Source organism: Fundulus heteroclitus, chromosome 15 (assembly GCF_011125445.2).
Source record: "Fundulus heteroclitus isolate FHET01 chromosome 15, MU-UCD_Fhet_4.1, whole genome shotgun sequence".
NCBI classification, from domain to species: domain Eukaryota; kingdom Metazoa; phylum Chordata; class Actinopteri; order Cyprinodontiformes; family Fundulidae; genus Fundulus; species Fundulus heteroclitus.
The window spans coordinates 15,381,177-15,400,649 of NC_046375.1; the positions used below are offsets into that span (position 1 = coordinate 15,381,177).

The 19,473-nt window shown below is 41.3% G+C and overlaps 1 protein-coding gene across 2 annotated transcripts in view; it reads right to left on the reverse strand.

The window, feature by feature from the left end:
• Nucleotides 1–19,473, reverse strand: part of hbs1l (HBS1-like translational GTPase) — a 35,657-nt gene that overhangs the window by 11,584 nt on the left and 4,600 nt on the right. The window contains exons 5-8 of one of the 2 annotated variants that reach the window (XM_012868796.3): nucleotides 5,390–5,498; nucleotides 4,105–4,352; nucleotides 3,294–3,459; nucleotides 1,483–1,600 (exon numbers count right to left, since the gene is read on the reverse strand). In XM_012868796.3, the coding sequence (XP_012724250.2) occupies nucleotides 1,483–1,600; nucleotides 3,294–3,459; nucleotides 4,105–4,352; nucleotides 5,390–5,498 (641 nt within the window). Of the gene's footprint in view, nucleotides 1–1,482; nucleotides 1,601–3,293; nucleotides 3,460–4,104; nucleotides 4,353–5,389; nucleotides 5,499–16,266; nucleotides 18,629–19,473 lie in introns of those variants that run through there. The other variant, XM_012868797.3, reaches the window with a different exon arrangement.

Sequence of the window (19,473 nt, forward strand, 5' to 3'; positions counted from 1 at the left end):
GGGGCGTTTTCGAATCCTTCCACACTGAAACCTGTTTTCGGATCCGATTGTTGTAGCAGAAACACAACAATACGTTTCCGTTTTGACCAGAAAACCGGTGCTCAAGGTCTAAGGCACTGCCTGACACAGAAGCAGCTCCTCCTGAAAAAAAGCATGGTGCAGCTGTGGCTGCAGAGCTCTGGTATCTGTGTCAAAGTATTTTGTGTCAAATGTGCAGCACCTATCTGTCCAACAGCAAAGGTTTGCTCTAAACCTGGACAATAATCCCAAACTCAGCTCCAAATCTACACCAGAATGACTGAAGACTTGAACTAATACTAAATCTCAAATTTCCTGTTAAACTTCAGATCTCAAGCCCAATAAAAAACTGTGAAATGTCCTTCTGAGAAGCCGTTCCTAAACTGAGGGGCCACGCATTGTGAAAGACTGATAAGATCATACAGAAGTTGATTAATTCATTGTCATCGCTGCTCTTAGATGGTTCTTTGTGCTACTGAATCATGCGGTCTTATTTTCCACACACCGTTTCTGCATGTAAACACATATCGCAGTAAGTATTTCGCATGTTTTGAGGATAATCTGATGTAACATGCAAAGAGGGTCTGCTAGCTATTCAGCATAACTGTACGACATCTTCTAGTACAGTAGATAGTCTCCATGGTAAGAAAATAAACTAATTTAGGGAAGAGTAGAAAACCTATAGTAAACCCAATAATTCATGAAGAAATATACTGGATACAACAGACACAAATGTCTTCTCTGGCCCACAGACCGTGAACGTGTCATCCTGACTAAGGAGTTTGTCTGAAACAGAAACCCCTTATTCACTACAGAAAGAGGCTGATCGTGAGGATAGTCATTTAGCAAAAAGAGAAATTACACAAATTCTTTACGAAAAGAGACACGAGACGAGCACACCCTTGTCTGCAAAGACACCTGGTGACACAGCACGAAAAACCACAGAAATGATGCTGACGGGTGTGGCAAGATGTCGGTGCACGGAGCAGAGGGGAGGGGCGGAAAAGATCTGAACCAAGAGGCTTCGAAAGATACAAGAGGGTTCATAAAAAAAAAAAAAAATCTTCTCTTGAAAAAAAAAATGCTTGGGTAAATAACTTTTGTTAGCGAAACTGAACTTAAAAGAACTCACAATTTATTACTTTAGCCAATCCATAAACAGATGAATATTAAAATCAGAAATTAGAAACATGAATTCATTTCAAAGTCATATGTGCATTAAATTTGCTAATAAAACAACATAGAATGTAACTTGCTAAACTTCCTAACTAATTCAGTAAGAGTCTAAACTTTTATCTAAAGACCCATTTATTTTTGGCATAATAATAGAACATCTGAACGAGAACACTAAAGAAAACGGCTGCTGTCGGTGCCAGAAAGATTTTGAATATTTCCCCCCCGATGTCAGTTATTGGCTGGATTTACATGCAACGTGCAGGCAGCTTAGAGTTGGACAGGGTGTACCTGTGCAGCGCCTGTGATCATGTTGGGAATGAAGTCTTTGTGTCCTGGGGCGTCCATGAGAGTCACCACCTTAGAGTTGGTCTCAAACTTTGTCATGCCCACATCCATCGTCACCCCTCTGGAGTAAAACACAAACGGTTCAGAGCTTTTGGCAACCATCGTATTTCTTATCAGCATCAAATATCTGGTCAAATTTGCATAAAAGGTGTAGAAACTGTGTAAACAAGAGAATCTTGCAGTCGGAGTGCTGAGTAGTCTAAAAGCCTTTTTGATGCAGGTTTAAAACTAGGCGTGCCTCTCCGATATTGTGCATCTACTACAGATGTTACTGATGAGCACGGATGTATTCCCACCCATGTCACTTTCTGTTTCTGCAAATATTTCGCTTCCGCTTTGCTCTCGTAATAAAAACAGAGAGGCCGGGTGGGGACAGGCTGTGCTTCGCAAAAGTATTCACGCCCCTTGAACCTTCCCAAATAACACTTGGTTTTTAGCCTTTTTTTAAATATAAATCTGAAAAGTGTGGCGTGCATTTGTGGGGCCAGAACCAGCTTTTCCTGCAGCTACGGGCTATTTTTGTGTGCAAAAATACCTAAGTCAGAGAGGATGGAGAAAAGTGAGTAATGTGTACAACATCAATTGTCGAGTCTGCCACACGTTCTCAATGGATTTAGGTCTAGAGCTGTCTTCAATCCTGGTCCTCAGAGCCCACTGTCCTGCATGTTTTAGAGTTGTCTCTTCTCCACCACACCTGAATCAAGTCATTGGATGACCTCCTCAGCAGCCATCAATGGCTGCGGAGGCCGGTTAACCGCCCATCTACTTAAGTCAGGTGTGTAGATGCAGGCAAACACCTACAACCAGGACAGTGGTTCCTGAGGACCAGGGTAGAAGACCCCTACTCTAGACTTTGACTGGAGGCATCTATTACCCATATATTGTGGCTCTGGCTGTAAATTTCTGGTTGTTGTCCAGCAGGAAGGACATTTGTGTCCCGTTTTGTAACTCTTTTGCAACCACTAAAAGGATTTAAGGCCTCCACAGATTCTCCACCAGATTAAAATCAGAACTCTGGCTGACTCCAAAATCTTAAACGCATTTCCTGTCAAAAAGGAACATTTAAAAAGTTAAAAGATTACTATGAGGGGTTGGAGGAATTTTGGCCTTAGCTGTTTTTAGTGTTAGTGTTCTGCCACACATTATAAATTATATTTTGGTCTCATCTAAACAGAGCACCTTCTCCACCTGGTTGTGATGTCCACTATATGGCTGGTGCCGAGGTTTCCTACAGTAGGAGCTTTCTTTTGCCCCTTCTTTGTGAAATTAAATCACACACAGTTTGTCTCTGCTAGTCAGGGAAGTTCTGAAGGTAATTTGTTTCACTGGGCTTTATTCGAGAGTGTAGGAGTAAATGTGCCACACTGTTCAGATTTTTCTATAATGTAAATAATATGGAAACCCATGCATTGTTTTTCTTCCACTTCCCCACTAAGCACTTTGCATTGGTCTATTGCACCAACTCTGGCTGTGAGGTGACAAGATAAAAAAAAAGATCAAGAGGTATAAATACTTTTGCAAGACAGCAGTCCACCGCCCATTTCAAACATCTCAATGGTTATTACAAGATATATAAGTCTTTATAATAACCATTTTAGCTGTTTCTTATGTACTCAACTCAGTTTGTTTTTTTTGTTTTACAAGCATTACGTTAGTGTTATTTGCAGGGTTGTTAAACCAATGTGTGTGCATTCAAACTTTTTGCAGCTTTCACTCTGCTTTGTGTGCAGTTTCGGCAATCCGACAGAAGCTACCTGTCCCTCTCCTCGCCGGTTTCGTCCAGAACCCAGGCGTAGGCAAAGGAGGCTTTTCCGGCCTTTTTCGACTCCTGTTCGTACTTGTGCATGGTGCGCTTGTTGACGTTCCCCAGCAGATAAAGCAAGTGGCCCATCAGTGTGCTCTTACCTGCATCCACATGACCTGCAGAGTAAGGGACAATAAAGGAGTCAGGCAGTTTTGAATGAAAGCTGAGGAAGCTGAGTGGCTGCACGGGGGAGTTAAGAGAGACTCATGAGGGGTGAGGACAGATAAACAAAGGAGGAAGAAGGTGCTAATAATGATAAGACAAGTAGAAGAGGGGAGAAGAAACAAGAATTGTAAAGAGAAACCACAGACGGGAGAAGGAAACAAAGAGTTGTGCAAGTGGAGAGAGGCAGACAGAAATGGGAACAAGGATGGAGGGTGATGGGGGAGGGGGACCGTGGTAACACGAAAGGTTTCATTCTCTATGGGAAACTAGAATCATCTGCACTTCTGAAACTACCAAGTCACTTTTTCTGGTGTAACTGAGAATGAAAATATGATTGAGCAACTGTGCCGGTCTGATGTTACCAGATCCATGCATACCAAACATGGGCAAAACTCAAAGTGCAACACTGATAATAAAGGTGCAATCAATCTTCCTTTACTTTACATCTCCACTTCTGTTTTGAGGGCGGTCAATCTCTGCACAACAAGCCAACTATTTCTGCAAGGAAGGGCATTTTTGTAGCCCATTTGTGCCTATAGGCATTTGCTCACTAATCCATATTATGCTTTAGGCAACCACAAATGTCATCATCCTACCTATAACTACTAAATTTAACAGAGGTTTGCCGCCTTGTCTCTTCTCCAGCTCTGCCTTGATGTTGATCGCCTGCCGTGCCTTTCCGGAGCGTCCTGGTGTAGCAGCGGCGGAGCCCTCGTCTGCGTTTAATCCTTTAGATGGGGTCTCAGGACGTTTGGAGGCGGCCTCAGAGGCCGGAGTTGCCTTGGTGTTTTCAGGGCTGTCGCCTCGCCGTGCAGGGCATGCGATGACGCCATTTTCCCCCGAGCTGAGGAGAGTATTTCAAGTTTAGTCGCCGTCAGATAATGAATATTATTTCCTGAGTCACGCATACGAGAACAAAGCATCTAGAAGGCATCTTTCTAAATTAGAACGCCGTTAAAAAGTTAATGTATCAGTAAAAGTGAAACTCATGAATACATTCCACAAAACGTTTCACAAGTTAATTTCTGCTCATTTTGATAATAATGGCTAACAGCTAATGGAAACCTTATAGCCTCTGCTGGACAGTTCCCTCTGACATCCTCCATAAGAGGGTAAACCACAGACTGTCACTACTAAAGAAGCTGGTTGTTCTAAGAATGCAACGTAAGTAAAGGAAAATTAATTGGAAGGAAAAAGTGCGACGGAAAAAGATCCACAAGTAACAGGGATCACAGTAGCCTTGACAGAATCTTACCTGGTCTAAGGGATTGCATTGTTGTACAGTGGTTCTAAGGTCTCTTTTCAGATGATCATTCATCATGCATATGCCTAAAGAGATGCAGAATGCACCAGCAGGAGACAAGCTTCATTAAAGATGGCGCCTCATATCCCATCAGGCCTAAAGATGGCGCCTGATTTCCCAGCAGGACTTTGCACCTGCAGAGAACACTGCTATGGTAGCCATCAGTATAAAATGACCATGGCATTGCTGTGATTGACTGGTCAGCAGAATCACTTGGCCTAAACCCGGCCAAGAATCTATGTTGTACTGTCAAGAGGAAGACAACGGGGCCCAAGAACTGGGTGATTATATGGTGGAGTACACAGATATGTTTTTTTTTTTTTTGTTGTTGTTTTTTTTTAATATCCTTTTTATAGTAGTAGCTGTATTGAATATTTTGATCTAAAAAAATATATATACATTTTGGGTTTGCATCAGATCAAATCCAAAATCACCAAAAATAAACACTTTGCTCTGTGCGTAACAAACCAATATAACAGTTTTACCTTTTGTATAGAATTACTGAGACAAATGAACTTTTTGATTATACTCTCCTTTAGTCAGATACACCTGTTTTAGAGGGAAGAGGTTTAATGTACCTGGGAACATCAAAGCCCATAGTCTGCTTCTTCCCAGAGACGGTCATTCGGGCCACTTTGGGAACCACCTCCGAGTCCAGTTTATCGGGAGCCGCATCTCTGCTTTTAGCTACGGGAGTGATGAGCACACAAAAGCAACCATGATTTATCAGCAACAAAACACTACTAAAACTGGGAGCGGGGCTGGCGTCTTAGAAATGAACTTCTACACATATCTCTCCGTGTTCAGTTTGTAAGTCAAACTCAGAGGTGAAATCTCATATTCACTATTTGTATGAATTGAAAAAAAAAAACAAAAAAAAAACCCAGAAACTCCATGTCATAACCTAGATAATTCAGTCAGATGTCAACTTCTGGGGCTGAGACTGATATAGCTGATAACAACCCGTACCAGTCACAGTTGCACGCTGCCGTGTACGGTAGATATTTGAGAGAAGTGAGAGTGCACGGTGCAACCTGCTGCGCTGTGAACCTCCCATCCATCCGACTGGAAGCTCATATTGTGCAGCAGAGTGACTCGTTGAGGTCATTGCTTCGTCATCCCAGTCCCGAATGGCCGCCGGTCCCACTCATACCGACAAGTTTCTGATTCATTCAGACGGGGTTGCACAGCCGAGCCTACTGCACACCATGTGCATGTGTGTGTGACATCCTGGCTCAGAAGGGGTTAATTTCTGAAGTGGCCGTTGGATCCCGTCTCTACGTAAATAGATCAGCGTGACGCAGCGTTTCGCAGAATGAATGTTTTTGAAAAGGTGTCGCCTCAGCAAGGGCAGAAACGGAGGTGAAAGCATTTTTTTTTTTTCTTTTGCTCACAACTGATTAAAGGCGACTCCAGTCAGTCAGTTTGTTACTTCAAAAGGCAAGCAGAGAATTTGATTCCCTCTTTCGTACTTTCGAGATAAGCCAACAACTAAAGAGATGCGACAGATTTCACTGCGCCGCTTAGCCGCGACTTCTTCTCTTCTTCGTGCTGCAGATTTAATTAAACAGATATACCGACGCTTAAAAAAAAAATACCCAGAGGGAAAATGAGATGTGTGATTCAACAGAATATTAATGAACTTTCTCTAACCAAGCATTCTCTGAATGACTTGTCCTGAAATTAAGAAAAAGTCCCTTGCTTTCTGAAACACTGATATGCAACTCACTGCACTCTGATGAGGACTTTTTTCCTTTGTAAACTAAGAGTGCTGCAGTTTACATGGCCACGAGCTGATCCGTATCACTGTGTAAAAAGAAATGACAGTGGATACCCACCCTGTGCACAACAGTTTTAAGAGATAGTTTTCAAATATGTGCAATTAAATAAAGCTTTAAGATTATGTCTGTCCCTAAGTCTCACATTTCATCTGTCCTTCAATGTGAAACATGACACTAAAGAGTTCAGTGGGGAATTTCACTACATCCTGCAGCTGTTTTTTTTTTTTTTTTTCCTGTCCCTATAAACTAAAACCTCAGATGTTTCCATAACCCCCGGTAAAAAGTACAGCAGCGAGTCCACACGTAATGTCCAGTGAGAAAGCATTTGTATTGTCTCAGATCACACAAACACTCATATCAAACGAAGATCTGAGTAAACACAAAGTTTACAGCAGACTGTACCTGTGACACACGTTTAGGAAAAAGATGATAAAGCTATGAGCGTTTTTCGACCTCACACAAGCTTTCAAAAAGCAACCGGGCCCTGTGTGAAAAAGACACGCTAATCCTAATAAATACTAATGTCTTTAAATTGTAGAGCAAATTTGGCCCTCTGTAATTTGCACAATCGTGTTAATCAAGGCAGACTGGATGTCTTTTGAGCATAACCAACCTGTTCAATACCACACAGCATCTCAATTGGATTTAAACCTGGACAAGCATGTTGCTTCATGCTTGCTCGGTATGAGGGATTGCTGCAAAGCCATGGACAATGCAGACGACTCTCCCTGTAGCTCTACGCTTCTTCAGGAGGAGTGAATGCTGCTTGTCAAGACTTTAATGCAATCAACTGGGTTCCCATATATGGAAATTTTTTGACCAATCTGTATAATCTGATTGAATTTGACTTTGGAAAGTGCCTTGAGATGACATGTTTAATGAATTGGCGCTATATAAATAAAATTGAATTGAATTAAACTTGCTAGGCATGTAGAGGTGGACCGGTTGGCTTTGGGTTGTTTTCCTCCTTCATTACCCACGTGTGCTAGGGTCACATATTGATGGACAGGGATTGTTTTTTTTAAGGATTCTCTGACAGAGAACATATTTCATTATTTCATGAATTCCGACAAGCCCCAGTAAATTACGCTACCTATCTGAATGACTTTGCTTTTCTGAAATTAGTTTTAGGCAAACTGTGACGGGATTCACGCCCTTCCAAAGAGCGTCACTTTTGTCTCGTCAGTGGACAACATATTTTACCAAAATCTTTCATGATAATCACAATGTTTTTTTTTTTTTATAAATGTGATATGCGTGTTGTGCTCTTTTATGTCAGCAGATTTTACCTTGGAACCTTCCCAAAAAGCCTCTTTTTGATGAGTCATGACTTAAACTGAGGCCTGCAGGGGGTTTAGGTGTTTTGGGTTTTTCTGTGACCTCCTGGATGAGTCATCAATACGCTCTTGTAGTGATTCTGGAAGACTCCTGGTAAGGTTCACCACGCCACATTTCCTCCTGTGGTTCAGTCGACTACTTAAGTCTTAGAAATGGGGTTGTCACCTTTCCCAGATGGCTACATTATTTCTCTCATTATTGCATTTCTTTAGATCACTGCATTATGAGCCTTCTTCATGTTGTCAGAATGATTTTAGTCAAGTAATTCCACGTTTCTGGCAGTGGTCTTGCCTGGGCGCGGCTAGTGAAATTAAACTTTGGGGCTTTCCAAAAGATTGATGTTATTCAATATTATTTAATGTTTTTTTTTCACATTAATATAAGACTTGATTTATTTGAAATAATGTTATTAAAAGTACTCGTAATCTTTTCCTGAGATTAAAAATGTTTTGATTATAAGTATGAAAAAAGGAAAAACAATTTTTATTCAAACGTATTGGGGACTATCAGAGGAAAACAAAATAATATGTATTAACGAAAAAAAACAAAAAACATCAACTGACTGTAGTTTTGACAGACCGTAATTTAATCCACTGTCTTATCTGTTAGATATGACATTATCTCCAACATCTTAAGTAACGAGAAACCTTCGTAATCGACAAACATGTTGCTATGTGAAACTGTGGTAATGCTTTAGCAAACAAAGAAGCAGTAAGAGGGTTGTTATTTTTTTCAGAAGCTGGTCTAAGAGCTGTGTTAACCGCAGGGTGGCTTCATAACAGCTCGCCCGCACATCCATGCTTTAACACTCGGAGCAGGATCTCTGTTCCCTGTTTGGACTGTGAGGTAGACATTTGGCATGGTCCCATCCAGGATTTCTTTTGAAAAAGAGGACCCTTGCAGTTAGTCATCTGCTCACTTTGGCCCGAGGGCCCAACTTAGAGCAGTATAAAAGGAGTCCGCCCAGGATATGCAAACATTGAGAACCCCTCCCCCTCTCAGATAAACACAAGTGTGCAGATAAAGGTTAGAGGAGACAGCAGTAAGAAAAAAGAAATTTTAGAAAATGGTAAAACTATAGGTGTAAACAAAAATGATAAACATGAGAGACATGGAAGGATACATATATAAATAAAATGTAAGATATAAAAACAAAAAAGTAAAGTTTTCTTCAAGTAGGAAATCTTGCAGTTGTTTCTAAATTTCATTTTAAAACTAACATTGTGTATTGTGGTTTGATTCTACACTTCCAAAAATGTATTTAGCTCATTCACTTCTAAATGGTTTACCAAAAATGATAAAGAGAAAGAGAAATTCAAGAAATAGACCGTGCTTACCACTGGAGGCCGCTAAAGGCTTTGTAAGACAGGAACTGGTGTAGTGCAGTCTTTTCAAGAGGGGAAACGTGTTGGGGGGGGGGAAAGTGGCGAAACAACCAAGTCAATACTTGTAGTAAAGAACTGACATGCATATTTACACTTTAGCTATGATCTTTAAGTTCATAAGCAAACTATTTGTTCCAATATACCAAATACAGTTGAGACGACATATCTGGTGTAACTGCATAAAAAGACCTATTCAAGACAAATAAGACTAAGTCTTTACTGTTTTAATTCAGATAGAAACATTCATAATGTACTTATTTTGGATTGTTTTTATTACTTTCTGCAAAGTCTGAAGTTTACATAAACTAAGCCTATTAAAAAGAGAAATATGTCCTGTCTTATTTAAGTCATTTAAGAGTAATTTAAGTAGAGCACACCTGCGGATGTATTTTAGGGTAAAACCTCAAACGTACCACTTCCTAGTGCGACTTAATAAAACATTTATTAATTAAAAAATAAAAATAGCCAAGATGTCAGTAAGAAACCAGAAATGTGAACCTCCACAGCTCTGGTTCATCGCTGGTACAACTTCCAGATGTATGGGTCAGAGGAAGACTGGTTCTACATGCAAAGTGTATTAATTAACTAAAGAACAAAGGCAGAGCATGTAAAACTGCTGGCTGAAGCTAATAAGAGGCTCATTGTCCAGACAGAAAAGAGTCTTATATAAACATGGGCTGAAAGGCCACTCGAAATGGAAGAAGCCAGTACTCCCAACACAATAACAGACAGATCAAGTTTGCAAAAACACACAGGAACAGTGACCTTAACTCTTAGAGGTTGTCTGATACAACAAATCTTCAAGCTTTTTGCATTAATGTCCATTGATATATTTGGAGGAAAACGGGAGAAAGCCGCCACCCTGGGAACGCCACCCCAACTGTGAAGTACAGGTGTGGGAGCATCACGCTGTGGCAGTGCTTAGCTGCAGGAGAGACTGGAATGGCATCATGAGGAAATAGTATGTGGGAAAATTGACGCAGGAGCTGTAGACGTCAGCAGAAAGATGAAGCCTAGACACAGCTGGGTTTTCTAAAATGGACAATTTGGCATAGAGCCTAATTATTTACAATGCAGCTTACAGATGGTTGTAAGAAGCTTATGATAGGACTCCCAAAAACAAGCTGACCAAAATCTGAGTTTTGGAGCAAAGCTACCAAATACTCAGGAATTGCATGTAAGATTTTAAGAAATTATCCAGAAAATATTTTTGCTCATAATTTTGATATTTAGTTGAAAAAGAAAATCCTTTTGGTCGTCTAACTGACCTATAACAATTTAAACTGATTTAATGACAGAGTGAGGAAAGAAATGCGTGTCTTTTCATACAATCCAAGCAAATAGCTGGTTTCAACTGCACAGTGATGAAATTAAACAAATTTCTTCTGTTTTGCTGAAATTGAACCACTTTTTGCAACAAAAATATTAGATGATGACATTGTCTGGGAATAAAATTAAATTCATACTGAAACACTGAAGACAAGAATGAAAATGATTGCTAAGGAAATGAGACTAGTGCCTGAGGGAAAAGCTATGAGGAGGACCTATATGACCCCTTTTCAAAATGAGTCAAACATACACAAAAAAAGACATTAGCACCTGTGAACATGCCAGAAGCGATCTCAACATCCCCTACTCCAACCTACTCAGCAGACACTCATCTTTGAGTCATAACAAGTTCTTCAAAACTAAAAAACCTACTGCTATCAAATGTGTAAATAAAGTGCTGTCCCCAAACTGCACCCCTACATTGTAGAATGTAAAAGGCATAGTCCTAAATGTTTTATATAAGCATCTAATCATCTACTTTCTGCAAAACCTTTTTAGGTTTTTAAAGAGTTAAGTGGTGGCCTAACCCTTTTCTGGAGATTAGCCAAAGAAGAAAAGCCAGTTGGATGTTTTTCACTTCTACTCTTTAGCAATCACATCCTAATATTATAATTTACACCAATTACTTTTTTTGTATGGTTATCCTCCAAACTCCTGTCCTGAATTTATAAATTCAGTTTTTTAGCAACCAGCAGCATTGATAAACTCTCTTTACAATGTTGGCAAGCATATCAGACGTCTGATCTGTATTTATAAACAGCAATGCAGAGTTTGCCCCTTGTATTTCCAAACTGGGTTTATAAAATTAACCATTTTAAAATACAACCCAGTTATAAACCCACTAAGTGGCAACTGAAAGTAGCTTGGGTTGAAGCATTGCTTTTGGAACATTACATTCATAAAAAGTCAGTGTCTTTCTCCTAAACTAAGCAGGTTAAATGGGATACTAATGACACATGGAGTTTGTACAAGCTGGAATTTTTAAATTAAAAGAGAATAAACTTAAATAAAATGAGGTGAAGTTAGAAATCGACCTGGAAAGTCAGAGGTCCCACAACTTTCCAAATGAACTCAAATTCAACATGGCTGTTTATTTGCACTACTGATGTTTTCTAACTCAATAAAAACAACAGTACTGCTTGTGAGAATGCCCGATTCGTGTATGAATACTTAACATGGATGGATGCATTGTTTCTGGTACCACAGCTACTAGCAAATCCAACTGGCTTTGCAGCGATCAAATGTGACGGGCTTCGCCAAGGAGTGTGAAACCCTTCCCACATCTGATCCAACGCTGATTACAACACAGTAAGGCTGGGCGATATGGACAAAAAAACAATAACTCAACATATTGAGGCTGAATGCCGATGTAGGATATTTATCTCCACGTTTTTCTTTTTATAAAGTAATCATAAAAAGGAATCTCTGAATCAACGCTGTATCCCAAATGTCTAACAGGCACATTATTTTAACAAACAGCTGTAGATATATATGAGAAACAGCCAGAAGATAATCTACTGGATTACATAAAAGTACAATTATAATGCAACATAGGCAATCTCAATATAAACAATGGGGTCTCAGCTTACTGTATTTTTTGGCTCATAAGGCGCACCATCAATTAATGTGTCTATGTGCGTCTTTGTCCACATATATCGCACACCCGATTATGAGGCGCATTACATATTCTTCCCAAGTGTGTAATATCACCCCGCCCCTCCGGTAGGGTGACCAGACAAATAGTTGGTCAACACTGCCCTGTTTCTAACATAAGGCCAAAATAAACACAACTTTTATATTGAATTAACTTACTTGGTTTATTGTTGCTAGCGCGTACTCTGGTCGCGGCTCCCTTACATGAATGCACTTCTAGTTTAGACATTACAGTCAGGCGGTCTTGTAGACAGCTAAGGGGTCCGATCAGGTAGTGACACAGCGTACCGTGATGCTCCAAATATCCATTGAGCGGAGCGACTTCGCTGCTAACCAAAGTTGTGCTTACACATTATAACAGATTCTTGAGCGCATTTTACCACAGAAAATCAGTCAGTAAGCACAACAGCAATCATATATAAAAGGCACACCGGATTAAATTTAATCATTTTAGGTGGGCCTTATAGAAATTAAAAATGGTATTTTTTTTATTTTATTTTAGTCTCAATATTTTTAAAATATTACCCAGCCCTACAACACAGCATAAGGTTAATGATATGAAAAACAAATATCGGTGGTTTGGCATCGATGCTTTGATGCTAGGCAGGCACTGACCCCCTCTCCGTTATAGTTTCTATTCAGAAATGGAAACTAGTGAAGGAGCCAGATATTTACAGAGAACAAAGCTGCCATATTGCTTCATCATAAATAGCATCTATATGAAAATGAAGCTTCGGGATGGTTATGAAAGAATGGAGATGCTAGTAAGTTGAGTAAGTAAGTAAGTTTGGAGTAGCAACAAATCTCCAGTGTTTAATGGATGAATGTACGTAAAGTGCTCATTTATTCTATTGCTAGTATAACTCATCCTTCCAAAAAATGCCAATTATGGACAGTGAGAAGGATTAAGAAAACAAGGCTATCTTTCAACAGCGATTTAAGCGCTGTTTCCCCAACAGTCTGCCTCTAACTTGATCACAAGGACGAAGCGAGCCAACAGACTACAGAAATGGTGTAATAGGGTTGTATTTCAAACTGCAAAAAAAAAGTCTGGTTTAGATATCACAAAAATTGCCAAACAAGTAAGGTTTTTGCTTTGCATAACTGAGTCGGTTCAGTTGCATTAAAATCTCTGGACAAATCTAACCACAATGTCATATCTTGTCTAGCTTTTCATATGGTTTGCATCACGGCTCTTATTTTTTTCCACAGCGGTGATTTAATACAACAAACTGCTTCTTTCACGGCTCTCACTGGCTGGTTTTTAATTTTTGATTCAGACAGTGACACGCATAATAGGAGCCGAGGTGGAAAGCTAGATGCCTCTGCACCTCCATAGACTTGTTTTGATCTAAAAACAGCAACACGCAGTAACATAAAAAAGGTACCTTGCTAAAGCCTCTAATCTAAAACTAGCAGCAGCATGAAATAAACAGAAAAAGGACAAACGAAGATTTGGTCATATTTGACCATTGAAGCTCAACCTGCATAAAAATCACTCCTGAAACATTAACCCTAGACTATATCCTAAGAACAAAACCTAAACCGCTTCTATGTCTTAAACACCATTCAAATGCCTGTTTTTCCATACAAGTCAAAGCCCATGTTTCCCCTCTTAGACAACTTGTCCTTTTGCATCACGCACCACAACAAAGCAGCAGCGCTGCTGACTTGTAAGACTGAACGCACCTGCGTTCTTTTTGACCACTTGCTGAGAGTAAAAATGGTATTTTCCAGTGTTGGCACCACTTCACAAACAACAGCGTTTGTGCAACATATATACGCCTTGCAGAAACGCAGAGCCTGTAAAGACGCTAAATGATTTAATCTGCCATAGCCTTTGTCAAAGCTGTGAAAGTCGAGAGACATGATCAGATTTTCCTACGTAGGTGGTGTAAAAGAAACACACACACACACACACACACACACACACAGCAAGCTGATCGGCTGCTGCAGAGAGCCGACGTGTGCTTGGGGCTGACATTTTCTCCAAGACTGCAGCTTCCTGCACAAACCCACACATTGACTTGCCTTCAGACAAAAAGGACAGAGCAGTTGCTGGACACACCCACTTATTAATGAGGTATTTGCTCATTTCCAGTCAGCCACATATGATCATGGTGAAACAAACCCCTCCTTATTCACGGGTTTTGAAAAAACTTTTTTTTTTTCCAAAACCTGACCCCCAGCCCCCATGGTTACACTGTTCTATAAAAAAAAAATCCTGTTTGACAAGTCATTTTTGCCCCTATATACACTTTAGTGCTTGTTTTTTTTTTTTTTTTTTTTTTTTCCAGTCTCAGTCTGACACCCTGGGGGTCGGTCACACTCAGGTTTCTTCCCACCCGACGTAAAGTTTACACACACGCTAAACTAAACCTGCTCTTCTTAACCCAAATATGGTTCTGTAGGTGCAAGAAAAGTGAGACACTAATCATCAAATTCAGAACACAAAACTGTCCTGACAACTACGTCAATAAAGATGGGATTTTATGGAGCTAGAAACATACGGATTAAGTGGTTTTACAGTGCCTTGGAGAAGCATCCATACTCTACTTATAGCAACAAACTTCGATTTATTTATTCAAGTTTAACTTGATAGACCGACAGGAAGTAGCACCTTACTGTGAAGTGGAAGGAACTCGATACATGGGTTTTATTTAGTCTTTACATATAGCTCTGAGAGACGCATCATTTTTGTGTGTAGCTGCGTTCATCCCCCATTAAAATGCTGAGCAAAACATTGGCTTCAGTGTCCACCTGTGTGTACAAGTCCTGCTGTTCTGTGAAGGCCTCTGAGGTTTGTGATAGGCCATTATGGAACCAATATTACTATTAAGACCATGGAACACAGCAGAAAATAAGTTAAAAGGAAAGTTTAGATTATAAATCAATATCCCACTTAGCGTTGTTAGATCCACTAAAGCAAACCTACCGAGACGTGGCCGTCCACCTGGTAAATCAGAGAAACAGCCAAGAGGCCGAGGGTGACGCTGGAGGAGCTTCGGAGAAGCACAGGTTAGTCATGTTTTCCAGAAATTTGATCTTCATAGAAGAGAGCTAAAAAGAAAACCACGAGAAGCCCTGTTTACTGTTTTTTCCCCCTCCCTTTTCTTTTTTTTTTTTGCCATCAACATGTTGTGTAGCACAAATCCAGCACTTTACACTAAACACACCAACCCCACAGCGAACCACGAAGGTGGCAGCATCATGCTGTGGGAATGCTTTCATTCAACAAGGAAAGGAAAGGTAACTTAGTCAGAGTTGATGGGCGGCTGGGACAGACGTTCACCTTTCAGCAGGAGAACCGCCATAGAGAAATGGGTATATACATGCACCGGTTTAGATCGAGACATATTCACGTATTGCTATAGCCCAAAGTCTAAATCTAAGACTTTAAAAATGATCCAATACTCTAGGAGGCATGCCACACTTTGCAGCACGTTTCTTCAAAAACTGGAAATAAAAATGTGCCCTTTTCCTTCCACTTCACAATTATGTACCTTCTTGTGTTGATTGATGGAATAAAATCCCAACAAGACAAACTTGCTGTAGTGACAATATATAATGTTAAATAGTTAAAGTGGTATTGTATTGTATGAGTGCAGCACGTTTTTAGTAGTCTTAGTACTTGGAGTTCAGTCTCAAAAACTTGACATTTCTTTCTTTGATATCTGCAGAAATAAACACAAACGTGTGTTCAAAAAATATATATAAACACTGCAACAAACAAAGAAGGAGTAATATTTAGCATTCGCTACTTTGGCCAGTAATTAACATTTGGATCATGCCAGTGGCATATTTCACAGGTCTGACTTTTCCCAGACAACAAAGATCCAGTTTTTGAATCACAAAAAGGAATGCAGCTTTTTTTTGTGTGTGTGTTTCCAAATCGATCGCATGCTTAAAAATGTGTTTTCTCAGACAAAGTATTAAAATGCATACACAAAAACATGCCGAATGTTAATGTAGCATACAATTCTTAAACTTTATTTCAGTAAATAAGAGAACACCCAGTGCACGTCACAATAATCGTTTTTTTTAAAAGGCTCATAAACGCTCTTGTTCCAAATGAAATCCATATTTACGTATCAAACACTTAAAAGAGTTCGCTCGTCTCTTCCGAGCGTCTGTACGCACGTGTGCTTGTGTGTCTGCGCTCTTGTTCGCTCATGGGAAAATCTCCAGGTGTCCCCTAAACCAAAAAGCCAACCTCACGATCTGGAACGCAGGCAGCAGTAAACCAGCACAATGGTTAGCTGATCCATATTCCAATCGCTGCAGCACACCTGCAAACAAAGCCTCCCCCCCCCCCCCCCTCCTCTGTTTAGAGTTCATGCAGGCTAGAAAAAGGGTTTGTACCTGAAGTGAAAAGCTTTATTTTCTCTCGCTTTGATCAAACTTTGCAGTCCTACAAAAAAATTTAAAAGATGCTTCCAGGCACAAAAGGAATACGAAATAAGATTCAGCTCTTAAAATGCTGAAGAAGAAAGGCTGGCAAAAGAGAACACTGAAAAAAGGTCTAAAAAGTCTTTTTAAAAAAAAGTTTCAGGAGTTTCAGAGCAAATCTATTTAAACAAGCTGCCAGAGTTTTTAGATTTAGTTCAGCAATTCTGGTCTGTAAGTTAATATAACACTATAAAAAAAAAGAAATCCATAATACAGGTGGAACAGTTTCAGATCAGGTCTTTCCTTCTGTTGGTCCCAAACTCCAGCTGCTTCGATTATGTGACTTTTTTTAAAAAAACTCATTTTGAACAACACTATATGTTTTTTTTGTTCTTTAGCCATTTTTTTCCAGCTAATAAAAAAAACACAACAAAAACAAATGTTCTCCATTAAAAATAGGAATATTTAGCACCAACTCAAGTCTTTCCGTGAGTCTATCGTGTGAAAGCTTTGCTTTGATTGGCTCGAACGACGTCGTCAGGAGAAGGAGAGTCGAAACGGAAAGGTACAACAGGAAAAAGTGGGGGAAACGGCTCTTTGGATTTGTTTTGTGGTTTGAGAAGGAAGGACTGATAACCATTTTTTGCCTTTTGCCCTTTCTGGATCTTTCTCCTCCTCCTCTGTTGTCTGCGGCTCTGAAATGACAAAGTGATGGCAAACACCGACGGTTTGGCAAAGACGGACCAATCCTGGCCCGAGCCGAGGGGAGACGGAGACGACGGTGAGGGCAGGTCGCCGTCGAGCTGATGGGGGCTCGTTCTGCCCGCCTGGTCCATGAGCGCGCTCAGGCTGATGCCTTGACCCGGCCCGGGTGGCCTGCAGACCTGCTGGGGTGGTTTGTGGTCGAGCTTGCGCTTGGTCCCGCCCTCTTTGGTGCTGTGTGCCAACACGTCAGCCCTCTTTGGTTTTGCTGGTGACACAAGGGAGCTGAGGGTGCCTGGCGACCCATTTGAGGTGGTTGAGGTTTCGCCTTTATGTTCAGATACGAAAAGCGACAAAGAAGGTAGCTCGGGGAGGCCAGGTGGTTGCTTCGGTGCATTTGCTCGAGATTCAGAGCCGACGGGCAGAAAGGAGCCAGAGGCACAGTTGGTTTGATGCTGCTGGGCCAGATCTGACAACGCGACGGTCCCGGCCAGGGAAGATGGCGACAGAAGGGAGTTTAATAGTCCTTCTGCGCTTTCACGTTCAGAGTGAACCCTTCTTGTTTGATGCTGCGAGGCGAGGTCGAACAGAGAGGGAGTGGCATTTCCCTGACACCTCACAGGGTGTACCCCACCACCAGAAGTCAGCGGCGAGTTATTTAAAGAGGGACTGCGGTTCGAGTGTTCTTGGATTAAATCAGCCAATGATGGGCCTCCTACGGGGGCTGCGACTGAGAGCGGACTCGTTCGCAGGACAGAAGCGAGGCTTCCGAACCCGGGCGGAGGAGCCAGAGCGGAGCTTGCTGCGGCTACCTTAGGACTGTTTAGGGACAGATTACTGAGTGAAGCAGAAAGAATGGAGGGAGTCGATGTTTGTGGCGGCGAACTCATTTGTAAAGATGCCAGGGTTCCGAGTGAAAAACTGCTCTGACTAGACCCGGCCGACAGCGGGGAATTAGACGCCGACGTGAAAGAAGCGCTGAAGGAGGAAGCGTCGGACCCTCGGCCTGCATCATCTGCCCCTGGTTTACTCCTCTGCTCATGCTCAGACATGAGCTGAGCCAGGCTGGCGGCACAGCTGATGCCTAGACCGGCACGTTCAGGGTGAACGCTTGGCTTGGCCCGGCTGCCGTTCGCCGGCTCGGGTTTTCGTTGCGACGACAGGCTCTGTGTGTCGAGCGCGCTTGGTTGGGTATGTGTGTGTGCCGTGTGTGCGTTGTCTGTGTGAAACAAGCGGGCTCCTTACCTTACAAAAGCCAAGTGGCGATGTCAGGGGACAAAAAGGCAGCGCGGAGCAGAAGGCGGGTCACGCACGCCGTCAGTAAGGAGGGGGGGGAAAACAGGAAGAAGGCACTTTGTTAATCATTTGCATGATTTAAATATATCGCCGGAACCCATGCTGACAAGTTCTAAGAATACCAAATCCCCGATTTTTCCCCCCCATGTAAGTCAATAAATCTTAGCAAAATGAAATATTAAACAAAATAAACACATTCCTATACTGGATAGATAACAGAAACAGAGAAAAACATCTTAACATGTTGCAACAACGCATTCATTAATAAAGGGATGCGAGAGATCAACTGGGTGGAAATGTTTCAACTTTTTATTTCCAGTGGTTTGGATAATTATGGCCTAAAGACAATGAAAACCCAAAAATCAGTATTTTAGAAAATTTGGATGTTGTGGAAAAGTTAAATAATGGAAACTCCTGGTGACACGCCCTAAACAGCCAATTAGGTTAAACCCCTTGCAAAGTTTCCTGAAGCTCTAAATGGTCTCTCGGTCTGGGTCAGAAGGCTACACAGTCATGAGGAAGACTACTGACTTGATAGATATCCAGAGGATAGTCACTGACTGATATCCACAATGAGGGTAACCCACAAAAGGTTATTGCTGTTCACAGAGTGCTGTAGCCAAGCATACTCATAAAAAGTTGTGTGGTAGGAAAAGGCGCATCAGCAACAGGGACAACCACAGCCCAGAGATGACTGTCAAGGAAATTTGGGGGAGCGTGACAAGAAGTGGACTGAGGATGGAGTCGGTGCATCAAGAGCCACTAGGCACAGATGAATCCTACACATGG